This window comes from Pelophylax lessonae, assembly GCF_965119305.1.
Source record: "Pelophylax lessonae genome assembly, chromosome: 7".
NCBI classification, from domain to species: Eukaryota; Metazoa; Chordata; class Amphibia; order Anura; family Ranidae; genus Pelophylax; species Pelophylax lessonae.
Genome location: NC_138774.1, coordinates 280,541,318 through 280,558,636, shown reverse-complemented (window position 1 = coordinate 280,558,636; position 17,319 = coordinate 280,541,318). Strand labels below are relative to the sequence as shown.

Genomic DNA, 17,319 nt, shown 5'->3' with positions numbered 1-17,319 from the left:
CCTAAGTACTGGGCTTTTGAAATTTACGAATGCAGCAATTTAGAAATTGGATGAAAGGTTTAGCATTTTATATACAACTATATAGATCAGACCAAAATGAGGGACAAATGAGGAGGAAAGGGGGACAGAGGGACTTTGTTCCAAATCAGGGACAGTCCCTCATAATGCGGGACAGTTGGGAGCAGTGGCGGCTGGTACATTGGGGGCACAGGGGCGCTGCCCCCCGATCCATGCGTCCGCCCCCTGATCTACCTGCAGGGGCGCCAGACGCATGTATTCCAATATGGTTTTCTTTTTTTGTCTAAAGAACGTGATTAGAGCCAGAGGCAATAAATAGGCTTCAGAAAAGGGTGGGCTTGGGACACAGAGCACTGCGCCCGAGCCCACCCAGTTGTATGACAATAGCGAATTAATATTGGCTATTGTCACACGAGTCCTCCTCCTGGCCAATCAGGAAGCGGATCCTGAGACCCGTTTCCCGATTGGCCAAAAGGCGAAGCCATGCCATTGGCCAACGAGGAGGAGGGAGGACTCGAGGAGACGCAGGGGACTGAAGAGAAGCCGACGCCGCCGATGCTGGCTGCCTGCCCTTCACGGTGAGTGAGCCGGCGACTAGGGGGGGGGTCTATTGGGCCTTTTCTAGAAATTGGGCAATAACAAGAACCTAAGGCAGTCAAATATGCACCTCATGGCACAAGGAGACCTAATCTTCCTGGGAATGGTGGTGGGTAAAAAAACACTCTGATTACTTGCCCAACAGAGGGAAGATATCTCCTTGCTTCTCACATATCTGCCCATTTCATTGTGCAGTATCTTCTCACATTTTCAAAATTGTCCAGTGGTCTGAGAAAACTCCAGCCTCATACCTCCAGCAGATCTGGAGTTAAAGGTCTCTTTCCTCACCCCATTGGGGCTTTTCTTCAAATTGGGCGATAACAAGAACCTAAGGCAGTCAAAAGTGCTCTTCATGGCACAAGGAGTAGGGCATGTGGGCTGGTGTGGCCCATCTGCTGCCCCCCCCCCCCAGCCCATGGTACACCAGCCGCCACTGGTTGGGAGGTATAAACTATGTATGCATGTAAAGCTTGATAGGGACCATGCAGACAGGAGGAGAGAACAGAGGGAGCAGAGTTGAGAAGATAGTTGGTGTCACCCTCCTAGCTGTGCAGAGATGTAGGAATGACAAAGATGGCTAAAAAGAATTACAAATTGTTTGGCAGATACACAAATGTGTCATTTAACTGTGAATTTAGCTGTCTGACTGGAGTTCAGCTTTACGGACATAAAAATACATGAATTGATGCAGCTTTGTATTCATTAATTCATTCATTAATTGAATATGAGTATCAGTCTCCTACAGTCTTTGTACAGCAGAACTTAGAATGGGAAAGGGAGAAGCAGCACAAAGAGCAAATCGGTTGTGCATAGGTGTGCGCAGCTGACTGCATTAGGGGTGTGCACCCCAAATCTCAAACACACACGCCTTTCTCTGCTTTAAAATCTTTTTAACGGTTATCAGTTTAGAGTTACAGAGTAGCTCTTTTTTAAAAAATGATTGCGCTTGCTCTGAGGATCACGATGATACCTCAAATGTGTGGTTAGAACAGTGATTTCATTTGCGGGCACGACTTCCGTATGCGTTTTCTTTCATGCGCGAGCTCACGGCGACAGGGGCGCTTTTACATTTTTTTTTTTTATTCCTATTTATTTTATTTAATTTTTTAATTTTAGCACAGTTTAAAAAAAAATAAAAATCTGATCACTTTTATTGCTGTCACAAGCAATGTAAACATCCCTTGTGACAGTAATAGGCAGTGACAGGTACTCTTTATGGAGGAATCGGGGGTCTAAAAGACCCCAAACCCCTCCACTGCACTTCAATGTATTCAAAAATGCTGAAATTTGCATTTTTGAATACTGACAGATTTTTAGATTCGGCGCCTTTAGCCGCCAAGTAACCCGGACATGATGTCATCACGCTGCTTCCTGGTTACTAATTTGGAGACCCAATCAAAGCGGAATTCGGCTTCGTTCGGGACTCCAACCAGCCGGCGGAGGTTTAAAAGACCTCCGCCTGCTGGTTGGAGAAATCTGCATTTTTGAATACTGACAGTTTTTTTAAATGTGGCGCCTTTAGCCGCTGAGTAACCCGGACGTGACGTCATCACGCCACTTCCGGGTTACTACATCGGAGACCCGATCAAAGCCGAATTCGACTTTGATCGGGACTCCAACCAGGCCGTGGATGTGCCGGCTGGTTGCTCGGGTCTCCTGGTGGAAAGGGAGACCTGGGCACAGCCGCGGAAGGCAGCGGGAGGGGGGGCATCCCCTCCCACTCGCTGGGGTAACGGCCGAGCGGCTCCCGAGCCACATCGGTCATTATCACCTGAAAGGAGACTGCCAAGATGCCTCTAGCTGCAGGCATCACTCCGGTACAACCACTTCTCCAAGCCGACGTAGAGCTACGTCGATTCGCGGGAAGTGGTTAATAAAGTTATATAGTCATTTTTACGGGAGCATCACTTTGCCAAATTTTTTGGTCAACCACATAGCTTTTCTCCTGTGTCTGTATGGAGTACTATTTGTTTCTATGCCTCAAGCTAGGATGACAAACACCACATAGGTGAAGGCAAAGTTGGATTCAAACATGAGCCTGTTTTTGTTGGCTTTTTATACATAGAGTGTACCGTTTACTGGATGTGAGGCTTAAAATTACGATTCTTACATTATTTGGTCCAGAGTTCCATTTTAGGGCAGCTGTTAATAGAACACACCAAATGTGAGAGGTGTTTGGAGAACGATGGTATTGTAGGGTTTTTTTTTTTCTTCTCTAAAACTAATTAAGATCATACCGATACGGATTAACGTTATTTTTAATAGTTTCTAAGACAGGACATTACGTAAAACCATTTTTCAATTACACTGACCACAGAACAAAGGAAATATGCATTAAAGTCCATTTATTTCCGAGGGAATAGCTTCTCTCCTCTTAGCCTTGCTTCATTAGAAGTCTCATTCATCTTCAGAATGGAAATCTTCACCAGAGAGCGATAAGCATCTGACACGTACTAGAAGGCATCCAAATGAGTTCCACAAAGTTAAACTGCATGTAGCCAATCACAAATCCTCCTATGACATCGGTGATATGGTGCCGGCCAATCATAATGCGGGAGAGTCCAACAGCGAAGGCCCACAGGACCAATAGGATACGTAGAGGAATAGCAAGGACCAAGTGGTTTAGGAAGAATTTGGAGACCATGGTGGCTCTACTGGCGTGGCTTGCTGGGAAGGAGTAGACGTCAAGGACGAGGTAGTCCAAGATACCTGGAGACATATCGAAGGGGCCACGACGTCTGACCAACTTTTGGAGTCCAGCCACTGTCAGGATATCCAACAGCAAAGCTTTTAGAGAAGTAAAAAAAAAAAAAACATAAGACAAATGGAAAACAGGACTTAGTAATGCAAATCAAAATGTGCAAATTCACTTACAATTCATGTTACAGGCTTATCTCATGATGAGCAATTGTAAAACCCTTGGCAACAAAACTAACCATATTCTTCTACTGCTTTGGCTGATGTATACTGATAAATGGTAAATTCTGATTAAATGCTATAAGATTCTGCTCTTTGCACCAAGAGGCACCATTATACCTACACTTAAAGGAAACCTATACAGAAACAAATACAGAGGATGCGACCAATGACATCTTACTGGTGTAGCTCCCTCCTAGATAGGTGCTAGGATAAAAGCATCCTTATGCTCCATCTGCTTATCAGGGGAGCCTGATATGTTAGTTATGCCTGTTGCATGTGTCTAGGTGTGAGTCACTTGGTCTGAGGGAGTGTCCCCACTGTATCCAATAGGGGAGCCTGTTGGACAGTGGAGGAAACATAGCCAGTGTCAAACAGGCTTTTGTGGCAGTCCCAGTGGGAGGGCACCACGGCAGTGCATCCTGGGATTGACCATAAAAGCCGAGGGCGACAGGGTGTCTTTGGTGGGAAGCAGAGTCCCAGAAGGAGGGTGACGGCTGTCTCCCCTCCTGATATCTGAGGCAAGTGGTCACAGGCAGTCGGCCTGGGGAGCCAGGAGTGGAGCTGAGCCTTGAGGGTCCTGGAAAGCTGGCGGTGGAGCTGCAGGCAGAAGTCAACTGAGAAAAACAGTGTCCGTGAGTACTAGGGGGCTTGCCAAGGGGTCTGCCCAGGAAGGGGGACCACTCTAGTGAAGTCAGAGGGCAGAAGGTCGGCTCACACAGTTAGCAAGAGTAAAGGGAGAACCCTGAAGAGTAAGAGTAAAGGGGGTGCCAAATAGAACCCTGAAGAGGAAGAGTAAAGGGGGTGCCAAGTGGGGCCCTGAAAAGTAAGAGTAAAGGGGGTGCCAAGTAGAACCCTGAAGAGTAAGAGTAAAGGGGGTGCCAAGTGGGGCCCTGAAGATTAAGAGTAAAGGGGGTGCCAAGTAGAACCCTGAAGAGGAAGAGGAAGAGTAAAGGGGGTGCCAAATAGAACCCTGAAGAGGAAGAGTAAAGGGGGTGCCAAGTGGGGCCCTGAAGAGTAAGAGTAAAGGGGGTGCCAAGTAGAACCCTGAAGAGTAAGAGTAAGGGGGGTGCCAAGTGGGGCCCTGAATAGTAAGAGTAAAGGGGGTGCCAAGTAGAACCCTGAAGAGTAAGAGTAAAGGGGGTGCCAAGTGGGGCCCTGAAGAGTAAGAGTAAAGGGGGTGGCAAGTAGAACCCTGAAGAGTAAGGGGGATGCCAAGTGGGGCCCTGAATAGTAAGAGTAAAGGGGGTGCCAAGTAGAACCCTGAAGAGTAAGAGTAAAGGGGGTGCCAAGTGGGGCCCTGAAGAGTAAGAGTAAGGGGGGTGCCAAGTAGAACTCTGAAGAGTAAGAGTAAAGGGGGTGCCAAGAGGGGCCCTGAAGAGTAAGAGTAAGGGGGGTGCCAAGTAGAACTCTGAAGATTAAGAGTAAAGGGGGTGCCAAGTGGGGCCCTGAAGAGTAAGAGTAAAGGGGGTGCCAAGTGGGGCCCTGAAGAGTAAGAGTAAAGGGGTGCCAAGTGGGGCCCTGAACAGTAATTCACTACATAGTTAGCCTATCAACTACTTCAAGTCAGTGGCAAGGTGAAGCAGAGGCCTGGCCGCACTCAATTCAGCTAGATGTCCTCCAGTTGTGCATAGTTCATCAAGTTGGAGTATCTCACCCATCCCAAGTTCTAATAAAATACAAAAAAAAAAAAAACAAATCCCCTGGACTGTTTCCTGACTGAGCCAAACACTTAAAGTACTAAGAATTCATAAGTCGTTGCTATGGGTAACCCAGGGGAATCAGCTTCAAGCAGCTCCCAAGGGAGTAGTGCTACACTGGAAATGTTGGTTACCTCTTTGTCTCTAGCTTTATTCCATTGAGTCATTGATTAGGTTAAGTATGCATTAATCAATTGCCTACAGGGCACTTTTACCCCCTTCCTGCCCAGGCCAATTCTCATGTTTCAGTGCTGTCACACTTTAGATAACAATTGCGCGGTCATGCAACACTGTACCCATATGAAATATTTTTATCATTTTTTGCACACAAATAGAGCTTTCTTTTGGTGGTATTTAATCACCTCTGAGTTTTTTCTTTTTTGCTAAATAAACGAAAAAGACTGAAAATTTTGAAAAAAAAAAAACGTTTTTCATAGTTTGTTATACAAGTTTGCAAACAGGTAATTTTTCTCCTTCACTGATGGGCACTTATAGGCTTCACTTATAGACTGCACTGATGAGGCTGCACTGATGGGCACTGTTGAGGAGGCCCTATGTGGCAGCACTGATGGGCATTGATTGGCATTTGGCAGCACTAATGAGCACTATGTGACAGTACTGTTGAGCACTGGTGGGCACTGTTGCGACTGCACTGATAATCAGGACACTAATGCCCTAATTATCAGTGTTGATGTCCCTTTTAGACAAGCTGGTTATCGGTTCTCCTCTCCTCACGCTGACGCTCACATTGAAAGCCGGTCACACTCACATGTCATGTGGATAAGATGCGGTAGGGCTGGCCCAAGACATTGTGTTGCCTGGGTCCAAGAATAAAATGCTGCCCCCCCCCCCCCCCCCCAACCAAAAAAAATAAAAAAATCTTACCCAACAAAAGGCCCCCACATCCATTATTTTATATAAATATAAAATGTAGAAAATATTATATATACTGTTATCTTCTTCCATAATTCACCACCAGACCGGTCCACCAAACACCCACTGTCTGTCCTCAGTCCTCCTGTCACTCCTGTGTCTGCCGCGGCCACCGCCCTAGAAGATCCAGCCTGTCCTGCGTGAGATGGAGTGCGCTGATTTCTGACGTCATTGTGCAATTTGCGCTCACCACAATCACATGAGGGACGTTCCCCCGAAGGAGAAGCTCCGCCTCCTCATACTCATCAGTTTGCACTTGTGATCGACCGATATCGTTTTTTTTTATTGCGGATACCGATATTTTGGTCATCGCATGTCGGCCGATATTTTCGGACATTTAAAATGTTTTTTTTTTTTTTTTTTAAATTAATTAATTAATTTTTTTACAGGTACTCTTGTGGAGGGATCTGGGGGTCAAAATGACCCCAAACCCCTCCTCTGCACTTAAAAGCATTCAAATCGCCAAGTTTGGCTGTTTTGAATGGTGTCATTTTTTTAAATTTGGCGCCGACTACCCGGACGTGACGTCATGACCTCACTTCCGGGTTTTTAAATGGAGACCCGATCAGAGCTAAATGCGGCTTTGATCGGGGCTTCGGCGGCCGTGCAGGCTGGTTGCCCCGGTCTCCCGGTGGGACGGGAGACCGGAGCGAGCCGCGGAAGGCGGCGGGGACGTCCCCTCCCGCTCCTTGTAATGACAGCCGAGCAGCTTCTCAGCTGCATCGGTTGTCATTACAAGACAGCTGACCGTCGGCTATGGACGCCGGTACCGGGGGTGATGCCTCTAGCTGCAGGGATCACTCCGGTACAAGCACTTTCCGAAATATCGGTAACCTCCGGGCCGATTCCGATATATCGGGGAAAGTGCATATCGGCCCTCAATATATTGGCTTTGCGTATAATCAGTGGATCCCTAGTCCATACCTTTTGAGACTTTGAAATAGTCTTTTTTTATGGCTTTTGTATTCAATAAATTCTATATATGCCGATACCGATATGGTGTTGCCGATAATCAGTCGATAATCGGTCGATCCCTAGTTTGCACTACAGGCGGCAGTATGAGTTGGGAAAATGCCGCCCGTAACGCGCCACAAACCGATGACACACAAAACTGGTGGAAAAAAATTTAGGGAGTCAATTTGCTGCCCCTCTCCAAGTGCTGCCTGGGTCCAATGGACCCAGCAGGACCCATGGTAGGGCCGGCCCTGAGATGCGGTTACAAATGCATCCAATTTGCGCATATGTGAAACCAGCCTTAGATATTTTTTTGAAAAACCACAAAAAATGTTATTTATCTTTTTTGTTAACCTTATCTGTAAGCAGGAAAAATAAAGCATGGGCTCAGAGGACAGGTCTATATTAAACATTTTTATGCTATTAATAGGGATATAGTATATTTATTTTTACAATAAATAGGTATCACATTTTTTTTTTATATCTGGATTTAAATAACATTTGAATCACTTTTTAAGACGCCTGCCCTTGAATGCACAATCTGTTCTGAGTTTTGTAAGCCTGAACTCTGCTCTTGTGATTCAGCACCGGGTCCTTTTCAGGGTGTCAGCAATTTAGCCGTTCAAACCCCCAGAAATAGCTGCAAGTGGCGCAGTCACTCAGGGATCACCTAATCCATCTCTTGATGTTCTGTGACCCAAATAACCATGAACAGGGAAGGTTGTCAGGAGAGAAAGAGCTCCTGAGCTTGCCTGGCTGGATTCACCGTAGGTCAGAGGACCAGAAGATTGTCCCCCGTAATGACCAGGCCATATTTTGCAATTTGGCCCTGCGTTACTTTAACGGACAATTGAGCGGTCGTGCGACGCTGTACACAATTTTGAAAAAAAAAATATATTTTTTTTGATGGAAAAAAAAAATACTTTTTTTTTTTTTTTTTTTTAGTGTAGATGTGAGATCCGAGGTCTTTTTGACCCCAGATCTCACATTAACCACTTCTGGACCGGAAGGATTTTCCCCCTTAATGACCAGGCCATATTTTGTGATTCGGCACTGCGTTACTTTAACGGACAATTTTGCACTCGTGCGACGCTGTACCCAATTAAAATTGATGTCCTTTTTTTCCCACAAATTTAGCTTTCTTTTGGTGGTATTTGATCACCTGTGCGATTTTTATTTTTTACACTATAAAAAAAAGAGCAAAAATTTTGAAAAACAAAAAACAAAAAAAAAAAAAATATTTTTTTGATGGAAAAAAAATTACTTTTTTTTTTTTTTTTAGTGTAGATGTGAGATCTGAGTTTTTTTTTACCCCAGACCTCAAATTAACCAATTCTGACCAGAAGATTGTCCCCCGTATTGACCAGGCCGTATTTTGTGATTCGGCACTGCGTTACTTTAACGGACAATTACACAAACGTGCGACGCTGTACCCAAATAAAATTGACGTCCTTTTTTCCCCACAAACAGAGCTTTTTTGGTGGTATTTGATCACCTCTGCGATTTTTATTTTTTGCGCTATAAACAAAAAAAGAGCAACAATTCTGAAAAAAAAAAAAAAAACAATATTTTTTTTAAAGGAAAAAAAATTTTTTTTTTTTTTTTTTTTTTTTAGTGTAGATGTGAGATCTGAGGTCTTTTTGACCCCCAGATCTCACATTAACCAATTTTGGACGGAAGGATTTTCCCCCTTAATGACCAGGCCATATTTTGCGATTCGGCACTGCGTTATTTTAACAGACAATTGCGCGGTTGTGCGACGCTGCACCCAAATAAAATTAATGTCCTTTTTTTCCCACAAATAGAGCTTTCTTTTGGTGGTATTTGATCACCTGTGCGATTCTTATTTTTTGCGCTAGAAACAAAAAAAGAGCGACAATTCTGAAAAAAACAATATTTTTCACATTCTGCTATATAACATTCCCAAAAAAAAAAAAAATTTAAAAATCTAAATTTTTTAACATTTTAGGCCAATTTGTTTTCTGCTACATGTTTTTGGATATAAAAAAAAAAAATCACAATAAGCGTATTTTGATTGGTTTGCACAAAAGTTATTCCCTATGTCTGTATATTAAGAACAGTATACAGGTAAATATGAGGGATGATATTAATAATGGAGCTAAGGACGAGGCAGAATCCCTATGGGTAGAGCTTCAAAGGGAAGGCATGGTGGGGAAGGTAATATTGGGCGTATGCTATAGGCCCCCCAACCAGAGGGAGGAGGGTGAGGCGGACCTCATGTTACAGATAGGATTGGCAGCAAGGATGGGAAATGTCATTATAATGGGGGACTTTAATTATCCAGATATAGACTGGGCAGAAGGAACCGCGCACTCAGCCAAGGCTGGGCAGTTCCTAAATATTTTGCAGGACAATTTCATGGGTCAGATGGTGAATGCACCGACAAGAAACAATGCGGTACTTGACCTACTGATTACCAACAATACAGACCTGCTCACGGATATAGAAATACGGGAAAACTTAGGGAGCAGTGACCATAGGTCAATTGGTTTCAGTATTAATTACAGTAATAGGAAACACAAGGGTAATATTAAGACGCTGAATTTCAAAAGAGCCAATTTCCCTAAACTGCGCTCACTGCTAGAAAATATAAAATGGGATAGAACCCTGGGAACAAAGAACACGGAGGAAAAATGGGAGTGCTTCAAGAGCATACTTAACAAGGGGGTGGGCCAGTGCATTCCACAGGGAAATAAATTTAAAAGAGCAAAACTAAACCCTGGGTGGCTAAACTCCAACATAAAAATGTATATTAGAGCTAAAGAAAAGGCCTTCAAAAAATACAAGACTGAGGGGTCAGTGGCAGCATTTAAGCATTATAAAGAGTGTAATAAGAAATGTAAAGATGAAATCAGGGCGGCTAAAATAGAACACGAGAGACATATAGCGGAGGAGAGTAAAAAGAACCCCAAGAAGTTCTTTAAGTATATAAACAGTAAGAAAGCGAGGCCAGAACACATTGGCCCCATAAAAGATGATAAAGGAAATATGGCCACTGAGGACAGAGAAAAGGCGGAAGTGTTAAATAATTTATTTTCTTCAGTCTTCACAAAGGAATCGGGGGGCTACACGAACCTTGCTTGTAAGGCCGAACTAAATAATACACCTCAGGAAGTGCCGCCATGGCTAACAGAGGATAGACTTAGAGCTAAACTAGAGAAACTTAACATAAATAAATCCCCGGGACCGGATGGCTTGCACCCGAGGGTTCTTAAAGAGCTCAGCCTGGTGATTGCCAGACCATTATTCTTGATCTTTAAGGATAGTCTACTGATGGGTATGGTGCCAGCTGATTGGAAAAAAGCCAACGTGGTACCAATATTTAAAAAGGGGCCGAGATATATCCCGGGTAACTATAGGCCGATCAGCCTAACATCAGTAGTCTGCAAAATATTGGAGGGGATGATAAGGGACCACATACAAGACTTTAGTAATGAAAACGGTATTATAAGTAGTAATCAGCATGGATTCATGAAAAATCGTTCATGCCAAACCAATCTATTAACCTTCTACGATGAAGCGAGCTGCCACTTAGATAAAGGTAAGCCTGTGGATGTGGTGTATCTGGACTTTGCAAAGGCCTTTGACACCGTTCCCCACAAACGCTTACTGTACAAACTAAGGAAGATAGGTATGGACCATAAGGTGAGTACCTGGATAGAGAACTGGCTCCAGGGGAGAGTACAGAGGGTGGTGATTAATGGGGAGTACTCGGATTGGGCGGGTGTGGAAAGTGGGGTCCCCCAGGGTTCTGTCCTGGGACCAATCCTGTTTAATTTATTCATAAATGATCTAGAGGAGGGGATATCTAGTACAATCTCAGTATTTGCAGATGATACTAAATTAGGCATGCCAATATCTTCTATGCAGGATGTGGAAATCTTGCAAGCGGACCTGAACAAAATAACGGAGTGGGCAACTACATGGCAGGTGAGATTTAATGTTGAAAAATGTAAAGTAATGCACTTGGGGGCCAGAAACCAGAAAGCAAGCTACTCACTAGGGGGGGAACCTCTGGGTGAGTCTAGGATGGAAAAGGACCGGGGGGTACTGGTAGACAACAGGCTTGGCAGTGGCATGCAATGCCAGGCAGCCGCAAGCAAAGCCAACAGAATACTGGGTTGTATAAAAAAGAGGATTCACTCCAGAAATAAAGAGATTATTCTTCCACTCTACAAGACTCTGGTCCGGCCACATCTGGAGTATGCTGTCCAGTTCTGGGCACCGGTCCTCAGGAAGGATGTGCTGGAACTGGAGAAAGTCCAGAGAAGGGCAACAAAAATAATTAGGGGAATGGAGGACATCAGCTATGAGGAAAGACTACAAGCACTGAACTTATTCTCTCTGGAGAAAAGACGATTGAGGGGGGATATGATATCAATGTACAAATACTGTACTGGCGACCCTAGCATAAGGAACAAACTATTCAGAGAAAGGAGATACAATAAGACACTGGGCCACTCACTAAAACTAGAGGAAAGGCGGTTTAACCTTAAAGTGCGTAAGGGGTTCTTCACTGTAAGAGCGGTAAGGATGTGGAATTCTCTTCCACAAGCAGTCGTATCAGCAGGGAGCATTGATAGTTTCAAAAAACTGTTAGATGTACACCTTAAAGACCACAACATACAGGGGTATACAATGTACAACATACAGGGGTATACAATGTACGGTTAAAAGCAAACACACACACACATCATAGGTTGAACTGGATGGACTGTTGTCTTTTTTCAACCTCACTAACTATGTAACTATGTAACTATCCAAGTTCTCAATAAACCATAAAAAGCCAAAGAAACTGGACTGGTCCTTGTCTGACGTGAAACCCTTGAAAGCATGCCTAAATGTTCTACTGTTGCTAATGGTAACCCAGGGGAACCCACACTCAGCAGCTCCCATGGGAGTAGTGCTACATTCACATTCTGCTATATAACATTCCCAAAAAAAAAAAAAAATCTAAATTTTTAACATTTTAGGCCAATTTGTTTTCTGCTACATATTTTTGGTAAAAAAAAAAAATCACAATAAGCGTATTTTGATTGGTTTGCACAAAAGTTATCGCGTCTACAAACTAAGGGAAAGATTTATGTCATTTTTTTATTTTTTATTTTTTGCTAGTAATGGCGGCGATCTGCGATTTTTAGCGGGACTGCGACATTGCGGCGGACAGATCGGATCCCTAACTGACATTTTTGACACTTTTGGGGGGACCAGTGACATTACTACAGTAATCAGTGCTAAAAATATGCATTGTCACTGTAATAATGACACTGGATGATAAGGGGCTAACACTGTGGGTGATCAAGGGGTTAAATGTGAGCCTAGGGGGTGTTTTCTAACTGTATGGGGCGTGGCTTGTAAAATTACCATAGAGACCTGTGATCCTATATAGAAGGATCACAGGCGCTCTGTGATTATTCCAGGGAGAAGAACGGTCAGATGTGTTTGCAACAGCCGACCGTTCTTCTCTCTCAGCGGGGAGCAATCGCGGGGGGGCAGACGGCAAACAGAGCTGCCTGCCCCGTGCATCGGAGTGGGGGGCGCCCGCTCGCCCCCTAGCTGCAGGCACGCTACCGATGTAGGTTTACGTTGGTTTGCGCAAGAGAGCCGTCCTGCCGCAGTAAATCAGTGGCGGGCGGTCGGGAACAATTTAAAGTTTTACTAAAGATCCTGAATTCTCTATATCTGGTCTCCCACAGTACACAGAACAGGAAAATGAAATTATTTTTAGTAAATATGAATGGATAAATACCTCATCAGCAGTATATAGCAGCCTTGTGACTTCTATCAGTTCCTAGTAAAGCTGGTAGGAGGAGTTTTCATTCTCCCCTGATCCTCTGTCTGGACATGTCTGGACAGTGCTGATTGGCCCTGTGCTGATCACATGTACTCTTCCAAGAAAAAAAAAACTCTCTAGCAAATACACACCAAACTGAGCATGTGCAGCCCGTCCCCTGGCTCTGTAAATATCAGGTTATTTTTTGGAGACAGTAAAAGAAGGGGAGGATCAGAGAGGACAGGATCAAACAGCCTTTATACACAATTCAAAGGATTAACCCCTTAGGTTCCACAGTGAGTATAACAAGCATGCTTTACTGCATATACAGCCTGATTTTACTGTTGTGGGTTTAGTAATACTTTAAGTCTTTCATATGTCGTGGGTGATGGGCCTGTTTGTTACTGTCTCTTAAAGTTTTGCTTGCATCATGGCATCCTGTCTGAGTGAAGTTGGTGGCAGGGATGTGGCCAGAGGTAAATGGTTGTGGCAGTCAACAGTAGCTCAGCAGTGATGTTTGATGAAGCTTGCGGAAGAATTGTGGTCAGCTAAGGTGATTGCTGTGCATGTATGGGAAGCAAAGGGGTATTGGTTGTCATACCCTGAACATGCTATATGATATACAAGGATTGCTTGTGGGTGTATCTCTACCGTTTAATGATCAACTTAATTAAACTAGGGGGTAGTCATACAACCAGGGGCAGACTGGCAACTTTCAGCCCAGGGGGCAAGTACAAACCAGAGGCCCATGGTGCAGCGACTCGGCCCCGCTCCCTCTCTCCCTTTTCCTGTCCTCCTCCTGACCCTCATTCCAGACTGAAGCTCCGCTCCAAGTACTCTCTACTCACCGGCTGAATCCCGGTTTCCGACCTGGACAGCAAGGGGCAGTTGGGTAGAGCTGGGACAGCTTGGTTGGGGCTGGCCGGGGGGGGGGGGGGGGGGAGGAGAGTCTCCAGTGTGCCTTTAAACCATCCTCTGCTCAGACACAGTTTACACCATCCATGCTGGGAGAGGCATGCGCTCTGTCCTTGTCTTCAACCCGCACTCAGTAGGTCAGTGGTGGGGACTTTTTACTTCTCTTCACCAGGAATCCTTTAGGAATGTCTGTAGCAGAAGGGGTGCAGCCTTTTTACGGGGTATCAGAGCGGCCAAGGGGGCAATTGCTCCCCTGCCCCCTGGACCAGTCCTCCCCTGCATACAACGTACATCCTCCCTAGAATAGGTTGGAGGAAGATTTTTCCCCTGCCTTCTCCAAGCCCCCCTAACTTGAAAATTTCAATGAAAATTTATCAGTAAAAAATGTGTACCGTATATACTCGAGTATAAGCTGACTTTTTCAGCATTTTTTGTATGCTGAAAAAGCCCCCATCGACTTATACACGAGTCACAGTCTCACTTACCTTTTCCCCGGTCTGTGTGCATGCGCCACTGCCGCTCAGGAAAGCCCGTACATGTTCGGCTATTCCAGGGCAGACGGCGCATGCGCGGTGACGTGTTGGCGCTGGGTGGAGCCATTTTTAAATGTAAGGCGGAAAGGTAAGTGAGACTCCTCTGCTCCGCAGCCCCCTCATCTCCTCAGGAGATGCAGTGCTGCGGGCATGGTACAGGAGATTCTCCTGTACCATGCCCGCAGCAATGCATCTCCTGAGCCACGCCTGTACCATCTGTGCCATGCCTGAACCATCTCCTGTGCCATGCCTGTACCATCTGCTGTGCCATGTCTGAACCATCTCCTGTACCATGCCTGTACCATCTCCTGTACCATGCCCACAGCCCTGCATCTCCTGAGCCATGCCTGTACCACCTGTGCCATGCCTGAACCATCTCCTGTGCCATGCCTGTACCATGCCTGAACCATCTTCTGTGCCATGCCTGTACCATGCCTGTACCATCTGTGCCATGCCTGAACCATCTGCTGTGCCATGCCTGTATCATCTGCTGTGCCATGTCTGAACCATCTCCTGTACCATGCCTGTACCATCTCCTGTACCATGCCCACAGCCCTGCATCTCCTGAGCCATGCCTGTACCATCTGTGCCATGCCTGAACCATCTCCTGCGTCATGCCTGTACCATCTCCTGTACCATACCTGTACTATCTCCTGTACCATGGCCACAGCCCTGCATCTCCTGAGCCATGCCTGTACCATCTCCTGTACCATGCCTGAACCATCTCCTATGCCATGCCTGTACCAGTACCATCTGCTGTGCCATGTCTGAATCATCTCCTGTGCCATGCCTGTACCATCTGCTGTGCCATGTCTGAACCATCTCCTGTACCATCTCCTGTACCATGCCCACAGCCCTGCATCTCCTGCACCATGCCCTCAGCCCTTGTTTTTGGTCTCGTGGTGGTCCAGTTGGGTCCAGTAGCTGCTGTATTCCCACCCTAGGCTTCTACTTGAGTCAATAAGATTTCCCAGTTTTTTGTGGTAAAATTAGGTGCCTCGGCTTATATTCGGACAGCTTATACTCGAATATAAACAGTCATTTGTTCAGCCAATTTTCTAATCCAGACATCTCTGGCAAGATCTGACCTCACTTTTCTCCACTGCAGTTAGGGGCAACAGTTTGGTCAAAGACTGGTCTTAAATGGGAAGAGAACAGCAAAATACTGAAGAAGTGATCCTTGAGCTCTCCTCCATCAGCTAGCTCCTTCTACACCGTAGTAAAGTTAGATTGGATTTAAAGCTAAATTCCAAGAAATTTTCCACATTTTGTCATGTTACAACCAAAAAAGTAAATATATTTTATTGGGATTTTATGTGGTAGGCACTGGCGGCTGGTGCTCCATGGGTCGGGTGGGGGGTGCGGCAGACGGACCACACTCTACCACCCGCCGTCACCCTGGACTGACGTGGAGGGCAGGTGGCGGCGGCTTCCCCCAGCAGCGGTGGCAGCTTCCCCTGCGTCTCCTCCCTCCTCCTCCTCCTCCTTGGCCAATAGCATGGCTTCTCCTTTCAGCCGATTGGGAAACGGGTCTCAGGACCTGCTTCCTGATTGGCCAGGAGGAGAATCAGTGTGATAATAGTGAATATTCATTTGCTATTGTCACACAACTGGGTGGTCTCTGGGCACAGTGCTCTGCGCCCCTAGCCCACCCTTTTTTGAAGCCTATTAGAGCCTCTGGCTCTAATCACATGCTTAAAAAAAAAAAATAAAAAAACCCCATTGGAATCCATGCGTCTGGCGACCTGCATGTAGATTAGGGGGCCGGACGCATGGATTGGGGGGGGGGGGCGGCGCCCCTGCGCCCCCAATGGACGGGCCGCCACTGGTGGTAGACCAACACAAAGTGGCACATAATTGTGAAGTGGAAGGAAAATGATAAATGGTTTTCAAAATGTTTTACACATAAATCTGTGAAAAGTGTGGAGTGCATTTGTATTCATCCCCCCCCCCCCCCCGAGTCAATACTTTGTAGAACCACCTTTCCCTGCAATTACAGCTACAAGTCTTTTTGGGGATGTCTCTACCAGCTTTGCACATCTAGAAAGGGACATTTTTGCCCATTCTTCTTTGCAAAATAGCTCAAGCTCTGTCAGATTGGATGGAGAGAGCAATTTTCAAGTCTTGCCACAGATTCTCAATTGGATTTGGGTCTGGACTGTGACTGGGCCATTCAGACACATGAATATGCTTTGATCTAAACCAACCTTTCTCAACCTTTTCAACACAGAGGAACCCTTGAAAAAAATTTCTTTGCTCGGGGAACCCCTGCTAAAAATTAGAAATCTACAACTCACGACACATTAGTGTGACACTAAAAAACAACAACAAGAGAGGGGTGCACCGACCTTGTGCATTACCACTAAAAACGGTTATTAAAATCCAAAATAATATACATTATACTCACAAACAATCGTAGATAGCACACATGTACACACGACCGGACAAAAGATCTCCAAGGTAGCCAAGACACTCCACGGTGCTGGATAGCGTGCACGAATCTGCTATGGCTCACGCGTTTTGAGGGCCAACCCCCTTCCTCAGAGCTAAAGAGTGCTACTGACATGTTTGGATATCCTTGGTCCTGAGGGGGCGGCAAGACCTTAAGTGATGCCATGCCAACAAAGACCATTGAATACTAACCTTTCCCTCATTACATACCACTTGCGTGCAGGAGAATTTTTAAACATTAGTGTGACAGTCAGTGGGAAATGCTCCTTACTTTTATTATCATTGGGAAGAATTACCCCATTACAGATAGCTAAAAGGAACAATGGTGTCATTGGAAACTTATCTGAGAGGCAGAAATTGCCCATTTCTCAAGGAACCCCTAGTAAACTCAGAAGGAACCCTAGGGTTGAGAAACCCTGCTCTAAACCTTTCCATTGTAGCTCTGGCTGTATGTTTAGGGTTGTTGTCCTGCTGGAAGGTGAACTTACACCCAAGTCTCAAGTCTTTT

The 17,319-nt window shown here is 45.4% G+C and overlaps 1 protein-coding gene across 1 annotated transcript in view; it reads right to left on the bottom strand.

The window, feature by feature from the left end:
- Positions 1-2,855: 2,855 nt before the first annotated feature.
- The window catches only part of PLPP7 (phospholipid phosphatase 7 (inactive)), a 40,161-nt gene continuing 25,697 nt past the window's right edge, over positions 2,856-17,319 (bottom strand). The window contains exon 2 of the mRNA XM_082263103.1: positions 2,856-3,402. Coding sequence (XP_082119229.1) covers positions 3,038-3,402 — 365 coding nt within the window. The 3' untranslated portion in view covers positions 2,856-3,037. The remainder of the gene's footprint in view (positions 3,403-17,319) is intronic.